Source organism: Dipodomys spectabilis, unplaced genomic scaffold (genome assembly GCF_019054845.1).
Source record: "Dipodomys spectabilis isolate Male_0828 unplaced genomic scaffold, ASM1905484v1 ptg000071l, whole genome shotgun sequence".
NCBI lineage: Eukaryota > Metazoa > Chordata > Mammalia > Rodentia > Heteromyidae > Dipodomys > Dipodomys spectabilis.
Window position 1 is genome coordinate 2,637,575 of NW_024870748.1, and position 15,914 is coordinate 2,653,488.

General features: G+C 35.4%; 1 protein-coding gene across 3 annotated transcripts in view; it reads right to left on the minus strand.

Moving 5' to 3' along the window:
- Tenm1 (teneurin transmembrane protein 1) overlaps positions 1-15,914 on the minus strand; it is a 599,693-nt gene that overhangs the window by 133,969 nt on the left and 449,810 nt on the right. For all 3 annotated transcript variants that reach the window (XM_042682396.1, XM_042682395.1, XM_042682394.1), the window contains exons 16-17: positions 7,720-7,839; positions 667-928 (exon numbers count right to left, since the gene is read on the minus strand). In XM_042682396.1, the coding sequence (XP_042538330.1) occupies positions 667-928; positions 7,720-7,839 (382 nt within the window). The remainder of the gene's footprint in view (positions 1-666; positions 929-7,719; positions 7,840-15,914) is intronic.

A 15,914-nucleotide genomic window follows, 5' to 3' on the forward strand; every position in this document is an offset into this window, starting at 1 on the left:
AATTATAGCCATTACTGTCTTTTTAAAAACTATACTTGAGTTCTGGTAATATAAGTCTTACGAGTGTATATGGTGGCATCTACATGTACTATGGCTGTTGGAGTGGCTTACTATTGAGTGCTCAAGAAAGAATAATGCTCAAAAATACTAAAATATTTAGAGTCCTAAATATAAAGCTTTAATATACAGAAACAAAGCTTTAAAATAAATCCCACAGACTTGAAAACTACTTTTACTAAATACCAAATAAGATGAAGTGTTGTCACAACTTCTAAGAAGAGTGACAATGGATATAAGCTACACAATGGAACAAAACTTGATTTCTTAAGAAGCTTTAGTTTCAGAATAACAGACAAAGCACATTGATTATATTTTTTATCACTATTTATAGCCAACTTTAGAGCACAGTGTTCATTAGGGCAGGGTTAGGGGTTTAATTTCCATGACAGCAAGTTTATCTTGCTGTTCCATAGCCACAGATAGCACGTTATTGCCTTGGTTAGTCACCTTGGAAATATGTGTTGAAGAGACTACATTTGAAACTTCTCTTGAAACATGAAGGGAACACATTATAGGGCCATAGGGTATGGTAGGGAAAGGAATTTAGCCACAATATACAGTCAGTCATTCATAGGACTTTGTACAGTCAAAGGCTGATATACTCACTTGTAGCTCAGGAACAATAGTCCCTCTCTCTGGACAGGACCCTCCAAATGATGTGAGTGGTGAAGGAAGCACGATAGGATTAGGGCTGATAAAGTTGGAAATATCACAGGATGGGGGTTCTGATACAACTCTCTGCATGATTACTTTCTCCACTACAATAAACTGATTCCAGGGCAACCAGAGTGTCCTCTTCTCAGACAAGAAAGGTGATCGGTCAAAAATTAAGACAACAGAGATACCACCAATGGCCACGAGGTCAAAGCTGAGAAGGAAAAAAAGAAACGAAATAAAGCCAATCAAGTAAGCAGTCAAAAAAAACCAAAAAACCTGAAGCTTAAAAAAATAGGTCAATTTTAGTTGCTTTTCCTTCTTTCAGGACTCAATTATATCCATTTGTATTTTCTATTTTGTACATTCTCTCTCAATAAAGATTTATCCTATGGATGACTTATTTTCACTATTCGGTAGCCTTCTAAGAAGATATTATCTATCTATAATTAGAGGATATTCACTCAGAATTCAAAAATTAAGTTGAACATTCTCTTAAAATTGCTTCATGCACTTTTGCAAAGCCAAATCTGACATTGCTGTACCCCCATGTACTGACGATAACTGAAAGATGACCATTTAATATTCAGCAGCACTTTTAATATAATGAATTATTCATCTTCAAAAATTTATAATGTATTACAAGAAAAGTAAAGAGCCAAAAGGTTAAATATTTTGTTCAGGGTCACAAATATAATGTCAGAAATTATATAGTGTCTTTGAGATAACTTTGGGAAAAAGACACCAGCAGAGGAAAATTGGCCAGGTAAATTTGTTTGAATTGTACCATGCATGTACCTCTCTATTGGACAGTTCTCCTTGCCACCTGACTCTATTGGAACTCCATAGTTAAGATATCTGCTTTGGTCCAGAATGACTCTTCCAAATGAATGGGAAGAATGGACTGTGGGCATCTCTACTGACAGCACCTTGCATATATATATCCTTTCACAAAGCAAGACTAACTTTCCTCTAAATCCACTCTGTCCCTTGTCCGCCTGTAGATATGGTCTCTGACAAGGCTATTGTGTTGGAGCATAAAAGCCTCAGATTTTAGTGCATTTTACACTGATGGTTCTACCTTACTTCTCTTTTAAGTATAATGATGACTTTGAGATAATATACTTGAGACCATTCAAAAAGATGAAATGCTGTGTAAAAGAAAGATAATGATAAATTATTATCATTATATCTTAAAAATGGATAAGGGGCAATATGATGCTCCTTAATATTCTAGGCAATGTAAATCCACAGTAGAGAGATGTAAGTGTGTTTCTCCACATTATAAAAGATCTTTCAGTGAATCACTTTTTCAATGCTAAAAAGCACTGATAGGAAATCAGACTTAATTATGGACATTTCACTGCTCTCTTCATATGACATTTATTATATTTATTATGGCATTACCAATTATTATCTTGTTGCAGAAATCTTCTAGATAAAGATAAATGCACAGTAACAAAGAGTAGATAATACTATATTTTTTATTTTGCTCTTTAGTGAAGTAGCAGTAATATTAAGGAAGGTTCTAAAAGGAGGATTTCAAGAACTGCATAAAAAAGAAAAACCAAACAGATTATGGTTTAAGGCAGATAGCTTGAGTTCATGATAATACAGGAGCAGTTTAAGGCAGCGAAGGAGGGAAAAATCAAACACTGCTTGTCAAATAACCTTTCTGCTACTTCACCTTCTACAAAGATTTAACTTTTTCCTTGGACAGTGAGTATATTTCCTCTGCCCAAACACTGACTTAAAACTAAAGTACTTATTTATTTAATAAAAAACAAATGTAAACACAAACAGAAATAAATATAGTAAGAACACATTTAAGAATTATTCTCGATTTCTAGAAAGATTAAAGTTTGAGCAGTCATCTTGTTTTTTGCAAGTTATGTGATTTTGGCTTCTAATGTATATAGGATTGAGTCTCAACTTTATTATATTAACTTTGTATCTTTGGGATATTTACTTCATTAAGTGCAGTTTTCTCATTAATAAAATGAGGCCAATATGATGTATTCCTTAGCAGTGATTGTAAATAAATAAGGGAATATGTAATTAGGAATGCAACACATGTTAACTTTCTTCTATAATTTGGATACTTTGTCCTACTAGGCTTACTGTACATTTTCTTTCCTTGTAGCTCATATTAACTCTAGGCTAACTTTTGGTTATCTCTATGAAAAGATATTACTTTTTAAGTTTATGCTGTATTTTCCCCTAAGCCTATTAGGATGGTTATTTAAATACTTCTAAGTGTCTAGGTTATTATACTTTTTTGTTATTTAACCAAACACTAATCCACGTAGGGTAATTTTGCAGGTGTGGTTAATATCTAAAATCAGTGGACTTTAAGAACAGGAGATTGTCCTTGATAAAATATGTGAGTTCTATCTAATCATTAGGAGGCCTTAAAAACACAGTAAAGTTTATATGAGGAAGAAATTCTGTGTCAATACTTCTGCATCAACTCCTTTCTTTTTGAGAATTTTCTATCTGCCAACTTGCCCTATAGATTTCAGACTCTCCAGTCTTCACCATCAGGTAAACTAATTCCTTAAAATGAACTGAAATCTCTGTCATCTGTCTATCTATCTGTCTGTCTGTCTTTTTCTTTCTCTCTTACCCAATACAAAACTTTGACTATGTGTAAATATTAAATTTTTGTTGTTGTTGGTCGTGGGGCTTGAACTCTGGGCCTGAGCGCTGTCCCTGCGCATTCCAGCTCAAGGTGAGCGCTCTACCACTTGAGCCACAGCACCACTTCCTATGGGCGAATATATATATATATATAATTTTTTCTATATTCCTGGACAGATATATTGTCTCTTCTCATTTAACTGTTTTATGTAGTAAATACTGGATGCTTTACTCATTGATTTACTCCTTGGAGGTGGGGGGAGGGGGAATCTGTGGCTAAAATGCATCTAAATCATTGCAGTGTAAAATAGAATGTTCTTGGAATGATTAAACTTTTGAGATTTCTACTGTCACAAATCACCTCCATTTCCATGGATCATTAAGAACAAGTTTTCAAGACATATAAGACTAGGTATAAAATGTTCAAGGGAGAATGTTTATTTGTTTGGCTATTATTGACAATCTGTAATATGTCAAACCAGTCCTGTCTGTAGATGGAAGACTATTAAACCATATTCATATCCTATTGTATCCATAACTGAACAAACTTTTGCCTTGAGGAAAACTAGAGAGAACTCTACCTTCATCATACAGTTTTTAGAACAAAGTTCTTGGGACATTTCATGTTCTTTAAGAATGTTCTAAGTCATTGTGTCACCTATTTTGCTTACTATTAGTTAGAATAATCTGTAAATAGCTCTTTTTCAACACTAATATCAGTCACATATCTAAGCCAGCAATGGTAAATCATAGAAGTTTAGAGTCGGAGCAGTTGGAATAGAGTCAGAGCACTTGAGTTTAAATCTTGGAATTTATCTTTATTAGCCATGTTAATCTGGGGAAATTTTCTCACTTGCCAAATGAGTACAATGATAATGTTGGTTTGTAAAACCTCTGGTGAGAATGAAGACAGAGAAACTTTAATGAAAATGCCTATGTAACAATGGAGTATTATGCAGCCTTTAGAATGGGCAAAATAATGGCATTTACAGGAAAATGGATGGAACTAGAACAAATCATTTTGAGTGAGGTAAGCCAAGATAAGAGAGACAAATGCTACATGGTCTCCCTGATATGTGGATGTAGAATTCAAATGCAAGGAGATATGACAAAGTAAACAGGACTGAGGAAACAAAGGACCTCTACTTAATTGGTCTTGACCTCATATATATATACATCCACATCTCAGGGAAGCTAGGAGTAGGGCATCGAATCAGAGGGAAACAGGGAGAAAATATACAACAGAGGGCCCCATCAGCTGCACTGGACACAGATGAAAATGAACTAAGCAACTCAAGGGCAGCGATGGAAGGGAGGGAATGAGGGGGAAAGAGGGAACAGCTAACACTAAGCAAAAGGAAAAAAAATGTACTCATCACCTGCTGTGGAAGAGATAGTTGTGTTGTCAAAGCTTATAGAATTCACAAACTTTATAGACCATAATAATGACAAGTTGCTTTGTGAAGGGTAAAATGTGTTTGTGACTTTGAGTATCATAATCCTACAATACAGTGAAATTTATGTAATTACTTAATCTCAATAAAAACTTATATATAAAAAAGAAGTACATTGGAGGCCTAGGAATGTGGCTTGGTGGTAGAGTGCTTGTCTAGCATGCATTAAGGCCCTGGGTTCAATTCTTTGGTACCACATAAACAAAAACAAATAAATAAAATTTTTTTAAAAAGTACTACATTGGAGATTTTCAATGAATACATTTTTGTCTACGGAAAATAAGAAAATGCCTTGAATATATCTGACATGTCTTTTAAAAATATCTTTAAGCAGTTGTACAGAGGCTTTGTCATTTAACAAAGTAGCTTATGAATACAGTATATCTTCATCGATGTTACCATTTGTACATTCTTAGCAACACACACTTGTAAACAATTTTTTCCTTTATACCTACCTTTTCCCCCTTATGCTGTGCTGGCTCTTCTCAATCTAACTAACTAATCTTTATACTTTTATTTATTTTTATTTTAAATTTCCTTATGTTTAAGTATTTGTACCAAGGAGTTTCCATATAACAAGCAGTTTATGAATACAATGTATCTTGATTGATGTAATCTTTAGAATTTTAAAGGGCTCAGCCTTCCATAATAATTTTTTCCTTTGTTTTGTATATCTGAACTTGGTTCTATAACCTATACCATTCCTAGTTGGTAAACATTTTGACATCCTACGTAACGTATTTGTATTTGATATAGACTTTGAGAGAGCTGATAGCTTAATCGAATGCAGTGGTGCTACTTGTATTAATTAGAAACACTGCAGCAGACTGGTGGGGTTGATACTTGGAGACAGGAACCTTTTAGCATTTCAAATATCACAGTGTCTACAGGTATGTAAACTTTAATAACAACCTTTTTATAATCTTTTACCCTCAGGTAATTTTTTCTTATGATTTTCTATTTTTGAAATGTACTTAATCTGAAGTAGCAACAAGCTGAGATATATAAATGGAAAAAAATCTCACTACACTGTCACAGTAAGATATCTGCTTGGCATTTGGGGCGCATATTTTGAATACATACTCCTTTTATGGATCCTGTGAGAAGAGTTATTGCTAGAGGGGACTCCGACTAGTATCTGTCATTTACATAAACCTACTTTTACAAACAACTTGTATGCATTTGGGTCTATGCATTTGGTTTAAAACTTACAACATAGAAATAACAACAGAATTAATATTTAATTTTTTTCTCAGTAATATGGAAAGAGAAATCTTTAGACAGTTTAGACATTAAGATTATTTCAAGTTATTTTTTAAATATAAAATAATTTTATACTTTTTAAGGCAAGCTAAAAAGTCCTCTGAGTCCATCAGTACCCTATAAGAAGGCAGAAGGAGACAAATTTCTCCTTGAAGAAACAATTTTTCAATTCATGGCACATAGTTGAACACAGTGTCAAGGGAGAGGCTAGTTTTGTACACTACTTATTGGTGAATGAATAATCAAAATTTTATCATTTAATCTAACTGGAAGAAAGGTCCGCTAAAGTTAGTGTAGAGCTCCCATTTTGGAATATGTAGCAGGAAATTCTATCTATCTGGCTATCATATTTACACTACCTGCTGAGTAGTTTTGTGTCAGTCTGTTAAAATGAATAAATGACAAGTTAGTATTAGAAACATAATTTGCATACAAATACTTCATTTAAACACTTGAACATACTTTATTTTTGTAAGTAGGTTAAAACTCTTGTCTTTTAAAATATTTTCTACAAGCATTATTATGACAGACAGTTGAAAAAGTAATTTAGCACAGCCCAAGTTGAACAATTAACTTCCCTTAAGTGGTTTAGACTAATAAGGTTTGATTGAGTTTCTTGTGAAAAAGCTCTAAGCCAATAGGTCATTTTTTGGGTGAGTATTAGATCACTAGGGTAGCCAAATGGTGAACAGGGCACATTAAGGTAGTGTTCCTGAGAGTCATGAAGAGCTACACAGGCCTATTCACTCAAATATTCTGAAGAAAAGTCTGTTTAAATGACAGAAACAAAATGGTTTTTGAGAGTAAGTACTTTTCCAGGATGGGTGAATTTTACTTAGAGATCTTGTTTTCTAGGTCTTAGAGAACCTTGAGAAGCTCTTATGATTTGGGTCATTTGTGCTCAGGGTTAAATAATTGCAGTTATATGTGCTGCTTGCCATGCCTGTCAATCAGATGCAATCACTAAGCAAAAATACAGGTTGGTGAAGGCACATTTGTTTTTTGTGGTACTGCATATCAAACCCAGGGCCTTGACTATGCCAGGCAAATGCTTTGCCAATGAAATACACCCTCATTCCTTGAGAAAGGATTATTAAATATTTAAAAATAAGATTGCATTTTTTGGTTTTTATCTTTATTGATATCTTAATATTTATATTTTCTTACCTTTATTTTTTCTTATTTTATTTTATTTTTAAATAGTATTTGAAAATAAGATAAAATATTTATTTAATTTAGTTGAATTTTGAACTTTTGGAAAAAATCTTTTGGACATGATCATTTCTGAAATATTTTGTGCCTATTGTGGGAGAATAGTATAAGCGTTCTGTGATAAATTTTCCTATTTATTATTTAAACTATGTCAGTAAACTTTGGAGTTTGATTTATAAATAAAATTAGATGCGAGACAGAAAACTTTTCATATGGTCAGATTTGAAGAAAACGAGAATAATATCAACCCTTAGAGCAGACTTTTGGTTTTACTTAGATGGAAAATAGAGTAAATATATGTCACTATTGACTTTTCTAGGTAGTTCTAGAAAGCAAATGGGCTTACTATCACTGTATTATCTTGAGCCCTGGGTTTTACCAATGGTTAGAAGTCACAACTTGGCTTCAAAAATTTTCAGAGGCAATACTGACATACCTTCCATCTTGCCGGCTGATGGTAAAGCCATAGTCATTGTGGTGTAAGAAACTGACATTCACACCCACAAGGGGAGTTCCATCTATGGCCACCACTTGGCCTCGAATCACACAAGCACGCCTGAAACACAAGACAAAAGGAAATTAAGAGTATGTAGAAACTAGAATCTAGACATCAAGTTGTAGAAATTTTGTAAAACAGTAAGTATAATGAAGAAAACAATAATTTCACTAACCTCTGTAAATATGAATAACATTTTTGGAGAGGAGATATTTTTTTAACCCATCAAACTTGGAATCCTACTAGGTGTAGTTCTGAATTCTAATATTTTAAAGTAAACATTGAATTATCAACAATGCCTAATGCAACTAGAAACAATATTCACTTTAAAAATATTATTATTAAGGGGATAGACAGAGGGGTTACCATTTCATAAACCATAAATATTGCCTTCTGTCCCCACCCATAAGTTCTATGGTTTATTATCAACATAATGTCTACTGAGTACCACTGTTGCATTTGTTCACCCTCTTTCAATTTTAAAATCTATCTTTTAGAACATTTAGTTGTTTCTTAATTTTTTTCTGCATTGAATTTTGTATTTCCTTGGAAGAGAGGCATAGGATCGCGTGTCTGTGTGTGTATGCCAGTTGGTGGTTTGAACTCAGTGCTCTGGGCTACTCAGGACACTGTCCCGGAGTCTTTCTCCCCTCCTCTCCCTTCCTCTCCCCTCCTCTCCCCTCTTCTCCTCTCCTCTCCTCTCCTCTCCTCTCCTCTCCTCTCCTCTCCCCTTTCCTTTCCTTTCCTTTCCTTTCCTTTCCTTTCCTTTCCTTCCCTTCCCTTTCCTTTCCTTCCTCTTCCTTTCTCTTTCTTCTTTCTCTCTTCTTCTCCCTCTCTTCCTTCCCTCCCTCCCTCCCTCCCTCCCTCCTTTTCTTCCTTCCTTTCTTCCTTCCTTCCCCCCCTCCCCCTCCCCCTCCCCCTCCTCCGCCTCCGCCTCCGCCTCCTCCTCCTCCTCCTCTCCTCCTCCTCTCCTTCTCCTTCCTTCCTTCCTTTCTTTCTTTCTCTTAGCTAGTACTGTAGCATTTGAGCCACAGCTCTATTTCTGACTTTTTGGTGGTTAATTGGAGATAAAAGGAGATAAAAGTCTCATGGACTTTCCTTCCTAGTCTGGCTATCAACCATACTCCTCAGCTCTCAACCTCCTGATATAACAGGGTAACAGAGTGAGCCACCAGCACCTGACTGAGAGTCCTAGTTGGAAAGACCCTTTTCTTTATCAAAAGTAATCTTTTTTTTGGGGGGGGTCTGGTCATGGGGCCTGAACTCTGGGCCTGGCCGCTGTCCCTCAGCTCTTCAGCTCAAGGCCAGCGCTCTACCACTTGAGCCACAGTGCCACTTCCGGCTTTTTTCTTTTTGCTTATGTGGTGCTGAGGAATCGAACCCAGGGCCTCATGCATGCAAGGCAAGAGCTCTACCACTGAGCCACCTTCCCAACCCCTCAAAAGTAATCTTATTAGTTGACACAGATATACATAGTACATAAAATTAAAATCTCTGATGACCAACTCCACTTGTTTTTTCTGTTCTTAACACAGGTGATCAGTAGTATCAATTAGTTGTGTACATTTTCTATGCTAAACTGATAAATTTCTTTGGAAAACCAATGAACAAACAAACTTGTCTGTGTAGATTTTAAGTTAAAGTCTGAAATGGAGGCGTGATAAATCAGTTTGGTATCCTGATTTTTCTTGCCTAATTAAAAATTGTCAGGATATTTTCCTTTAAAAATTAGCCTCAGCTTTGACAAAGAATGTAGTTCAATTCTCTTTTGTAGTTTTTGTTTTTGTTGTAAAGATGCTGTACAGAGTTTACAATTACATGAGTACGGTAATAAGTACATTTCTTGTCCAACATTGTTACCCATTCCTTTGTTGTTCTCCCACTATCCCTTCCCTCCTCCACTCCTCCCCCCTTCTGAGGTTGTAAAGTTCATTTCTGATGTAGTGTCTTGTGAGTATCATTGTTGCAATGGATCATCCTTTGTCTTCCTTTCAGCATTCTGTTATTCTCCTTCCCTCCCCAAATCAGATCAATGTATATGGAGGGTACCAGCATCAAAGACAGTGATTGCCAGGGATAAACCAATGGAAAAAGAAAAATCAAATAAAATAAATGAAATAAAATAAGGAAGAACATATAGTACATTGGTGACAATAAGGTCCACAACCAAAAAAAAAAAGAGGATCTGTTGTGTTTCATTAAACTAGTCTGTCTCTCAGGGATATAGTCTCTCAGGAATTAGTCAATGGAAGTGTGCATCATTTTCAACTGTAGCTTGGCTGATAAGCTGCAATGAATTCTAGAAGTATGGTGCTTAAGTAGAGGGCCCTGGGCAAAATTTCAAACAGGGAACTTTCACTAGTCTACCATTATTTAGGATGTGGGGTTCAATAACATGTTGGAAGCCTTGAGCTCATGACTTTTGAGGTCATAGGGCTAATCAAGGCTGAACAAGTTTTTCCTAGTGGATAAATGTCATTTTTGTATAATCAAATGGGGTTCAGGGTATTTTAGGATGCTCAATCTTGGATTTAAAAGAGTGCTGTGTCATTTGGGTCAACATGGATCACCTGACTAGGTGTAATATCTGCAATCTAGAATTATATATTTGTCTAATAGAATCATGAAGCTAAACAAAGTTTCTGAAGTTCATGGCCACAAAAATAATTTAACAAAACAAAAAATATCTCCAAGTTAGCAAAAGACAGTCACCACAGTTATGCTTTAGCCAATAAATCCCACTACAAAATTTTATATCCATCACAAAAATTGGTTCTAACTTATGCTAATATTATTTATTCTAGCCAGACACTGTTGGCTCATGCCTGTAATCCTAGCTACTCAGGAGGCTGAAATCTCAGGATTGTGGTTTGAAGCCAGCAGGCAGAAAAGTCCTCTGAGACTCTTATCTCCAATTAACCACACAAAAAGTAGAAGTGATGCTGTGGCTCAAGTGGTGGAGTGCTAGCCTTCAGCACAAAGAGGCTCTGGAACAATGCCTAGGCCCTCAGTTCAAGTCCCATACCCGTCAAAAAATTTATTCTAGTTTATCTAAAGCCTTTCCAAAACACAAATTACAAGCTATTAAGTATTACACAATGGGAAAATAATATAATTGTCACTTTTACTATATATGAGTATTATGTACTCTCAATGCAATTCTTAGTTCTGTGACATCAATCAGTGGCTTTCCATGTCCAATTTTTCCAGTTTCTGTTCCGCTTTGAAACATTTATTGTTGTGCTAAAACAGAAGACATTTGAAGCCTTTCATTTCTGGATTTTGAACTAATCCTAACAAATCTGTCCTAGGTTCTAAGGCCAAGTAATGAAAATAAAGAACAGCTCTGGTTTTATGCAGTAACCTTTCAGTGGTATAGATGAGAAATCTTTGGTAAGATGGACAGAGATTAGGTAGAAATAAACTGAAAATTTATTACAAACTACATAGAAATTGGAGGTAGAGACTGAGAAAAGATTGTGTTAGTCAGTCAAACCATTTTAGAAATTAGTTAAACATTTTCTGAGTCTTTACATGTTGTTGCCTGTTTTGATGAGTGGTGGAGACTAATTGTAAGTTTTATGAAGCCTCCATCAGTTAACTAAGGTAGAATTTGCAACAAAAATGTCCTCCTAGTGCTTGATAACTCTTTATTGGCAAGCAAATTCTACGTACTCATTTGATTTGTTTACATTAATCTGGTTATTTTGTCTTTCCACAGACATGGTAAGCTCAATTATTTTCATTTTTATTTTTTCAAGCCTTGTTGGCACTAATGTCTCATATGTTATAGACACAGATCTGTCTCTTCTTTTTGCTACACTTTTATTTTCCGTATGGCTTATATTTATGAAGGATCCAGGCTGGTGAGTGACTCATAAAAGTCATCATTATTCTGTGCATATCCTTTGTATTCCCCTTTTCATTCATTCTGTATCTCATTCTGAGTAGACTTGTCTTTTGACTCCTGTTCCTTAATATTTCTCATATTTTATGAAGCACACAGATTTGTGCAATAACGACTCATCAAAGTCATCATTATTCAAGACATTGTCTACCTGTTCTTCTTATTCATTTCACCCCTCATCATTCATAAATAATGCACACAGACTTGTCTTTCAACACCCTTACTACTTTTTTATTCCTTATATTTTATGATCCATGCCAACTTACAGCATATGATAAAGCTCCATAAAACTTATTATTCTACATTTATCAGTATTGAACTGTCTTTGTAATGTATTAGACTTTAAATGTTCTGATTCCCTGTATCTTGCTGCATTTGCTCCCATTATTTACATACTTTATGCCATCCATTTTTCAAAATAATAACTCTTAGCTCTTTTTATTCCTAGATTATTGGAACTTTACAAAGTACTTACTGTAGTCTTTGACCAATGCAGTTACCTTGTGTCACTATAAATTGTCTAAATTGGGGAAAAGTGTTAAAATATTAATTTCATTTTGACTGACATTTTATTCTGAAATCTACTTCTCAGGAAAGTCTCCCATTTAAGAAACAAAGCCTTTTTGAGTCTACTCCTTGTCCTAAGCTACACTCATCTCTAGTGGTTCTTAGAAAACATTTCTATATGTTCTTGGCAAATATGGTGTATTGTATTACTTTATTCAGTTTAATTGCCATTTTGGGTATTTCAGCTTGTAGATGGAAGCCTGGCATCTACTATTTTCCCCTCGACCTTGATTTACATAACCACTAAAAGGTGGTATTTCCTCCATTTATGTAACCTGTTCTGATAATCCTAGTCAGATCCAAGATAGCCTATAACATTCATGTATCTCAACATTAGACCCTAGCTGAGTAATTAGGTGTAGATGGTGCAAGTCTATCTTTTCTACTCTCTGTACTTTCCATTATCCTTATTGCACAATATCCCTATTTTCTATCCCAGAGTCCCCAGTTTCCTTCAATTACATCTGAATTAGGCAGATCTACTTGGCTTTTCCTTATACAATCATTCACAACCATCTTGAGCTCTTAATATTTTATATTAAAACTTCCCTTATCATGAATCCTTGTCCTTCTACATTCCATCTTTTCTTTTTAATTAGTAGTATAGATAAATCTTCATAAGCTTTCAAGGCAGATGACAAGAAGCTACTGTCTGGGCTCATATGAAGGTGGGCCTGCACCAACAAACATCTTTTCAGTGTAATCCTCTTGTAAATACTCTCTCTTTCTTTCCCCTCTCTGTCTCCCTCTCCCTCTGTCTTTCCTTGTCTCTCCCTCTCCCCCAGACACTCACAGGAATGTGTTCGTTGTGTACTCTCAATGGTTATGTTACATCTTTTCCATATTTGCCTGGGGCTCTCTTTTTATTCAGACATGGATGGCATGCTTTGCTTCCTTGAACCTTTAAAAACAAGAAACTCTCCCTTCTGTAGTTGGTTAGAGCAAGGTAACTTGAGCTTTGATGGGCATGTCCAATCTGACTTTAAAAACATGTATTGGGAAAATTACCCCTCACAAGTGTCTCTTTTGCTATTCCCTGGAGAATACAGGCTGCTGCCAAGCTGTCTACCTGCTGTCACTGTGCTAAAGCAGTAACCCCAAAGGAATTGTTTCTTCACTTTAACTAAATGCTGAATCCTCCAAGTGTTTGGAGCTTGGTCTGAACAACAGGGCATCTCGAGAACTGCAACTCAGAATACACCTTGTTGAGAGTCTTATTTAACTAATAAGCTGCTTGTTGGACAGCTCTGAAGGAAAAGATCTAATTCATTTTGTATTTGCTGTTTTTCATGGCATGGCCAAATTATTCCTAGCCTTCAATCAACTCTTGGATCTATTCTCCTTTACCCTTATTTGTTGTCTTTTGTCTTCTATGTAAAATTTCCAATATTCAATCAACACCTCAGGCAACAACATTAACCTAAAGCACAAAAGTTGGTTTGAAAAAAAAAAGGATGAAAACTAAATATTGAAAGATGTAATTTAGTGCATTGTATTTCTCTTTCCTAAGGAAAATGAGGCTCAGGGCCAGAGAAGTTATAGTTATTTGCTTTTGTTGCTAACATGAGCATAAGCAAGCATTGAAGGGTAACATTCAAAACAGCAGGGAATCTAGTACCAGGTGGGCAGGTTAATCTCTATTCTCTATTGGAGAGATAGTGCCATAGTATTTGAATCCTACCCTGTAAATTCCTCAACAAATTATCACTTGTTCACATCATCAAGGGACAGAATCCTACTACATAGGAGGTATGGACTGACCATTCGTCTGAGATCTCTATGGGTTTAGTATATCCTAAACCCCACCATTGAGAGTATATTAATTGTGGTAAGCATTGCTACTTCTAGGAGCCTTATGTGAATGAAAATATTTCCAAATAGTTGAAACAAAGGGTGTCTGGTGTTTCTATTATTCATAACCATTATATAATGAATAAAATGGTCTTTAGAATATCACAGGCCTTCATTTTGTCTGGTAATTTACCCCCTAAACTCAGTAATTTTCAGACATGATAGTGTACTACAATCTCCAATGTTCAATGTCCACATCCATCCACAGAGTTTCTAGTTTAGTCAGTCTGCATTTCTAAGAAGTTCCCATGTGTTGTTGGTCCTGCTGGTCTAAAGGCCACATTTGAGAACTGTTCCTTTAGTGAAAGTAAGACAAAAGCATAATCAGCCAATTAAGCTGTATGAACTCCTAGAGAAGGAGGCAGGAAGAACAAACCACAAAAAGACAGGTAAATTAAAAACGGTTCACAATTTTACCATTACGAAATCTGTGACATTCATTTAAACTCTTCCACATAAACCTCTGGAGAAAGGTTGGCAACAACTGTCATTTGGAGAGTCATATTGAAACTGTCATGACAAAGTGGTAGGTGAATTATAAAATGAACTGTGGAGTCTCTTCAAATCCAGATATTGCAAAATGGAAATATGTTTTAACCCAATTTATCTGTCCCAAATAAGTGTCCACTTCTCTTTACTCTGATTATTCTCATTACACAGTGCTTGGACCCATGTTATTGCATTTGTCATAGTCTTGCCTGTCTTGGATGACAGTTACAGATTTGTCTTTCCTATTATATAGTCACTTCAGGACAAGGACTGTGTGATTTCTCTCTCCGTGTCCTTCCAAGTGCCTGGAGCACACAGCATGTTTTCAAAAAGAAGTAATAGCATTTCAACTTAAATATTTATATATAAAGTTGCAAGGTACATGCAACCTGTCCTCATGGCACTGCTTCAAGGGTTTCAGAAGTTCCTGTCTGAAAGATGCCTTGTGGTTCAGTTATGAGAAGCTGATATTCTGAACTATCTATTATGGCATTGTCATCATGGAAGTTTTGCCTGATAATTGACTACTTCAGAAAATATTAGCCGTTTAATAGGAAAGCATGAATGAATAGTCCTCAAATGTTTAATTTATGTATATTAGTTCTACCATTCCTTTATATATGATCATATAATTGCTAGTTGATATTTCATAATTTAAGTGAATTTGAGTTATCTATTATCCAGATTTTTAGGATGGGGTTTAAAGAGAAGATATGCTGTTGAAGATATATATTATCTAAAGTTGGTATAGCACTGTGGAAACAATGTCTAACATAAACCCACTTTCATGTGCAAAAAATGTGAATGCAGTAAATGTTCATGTGCAAGCGCAATAAAATCTCATAAGTTTTTACTTAAATATAGCAGGTTGATTTAATCCTACTCCAATGATCAGTAGTACAGATGAATATCACATACCAAGTAGGTAATGTTAAAAGCAGCTGGGAGCATTACCTATCGACATTCTAGGGCTCTGGGAAAGGTGGTGTTATTGAAAATGCAGATAGCTTTTTAAGCAGAATTATTTTCCTCATGGCTAGTGATGTTTCACGTAAAACAAAATGGGGGCACTCACCCTGAGGTAGGGTGGCTATTTTCCCATCTGCCCTGGTAATTGCTTGTCAAACGTAGGTTTGCTTTGGATGCCTGAGATCCCCAAAGTAATGGGAAAAAGATCAAGTGTTTTGAAGCAATAAGAAAACTGACGACACAGTCACATTTTCAGGGCTGTGTAAGTGCCAGTTCGCTTCATATAGATACATGATTATTTTCATCCAGAATTTGAATCCTGAAATATTTGTCCTGTAAGCCCTTGCAACTC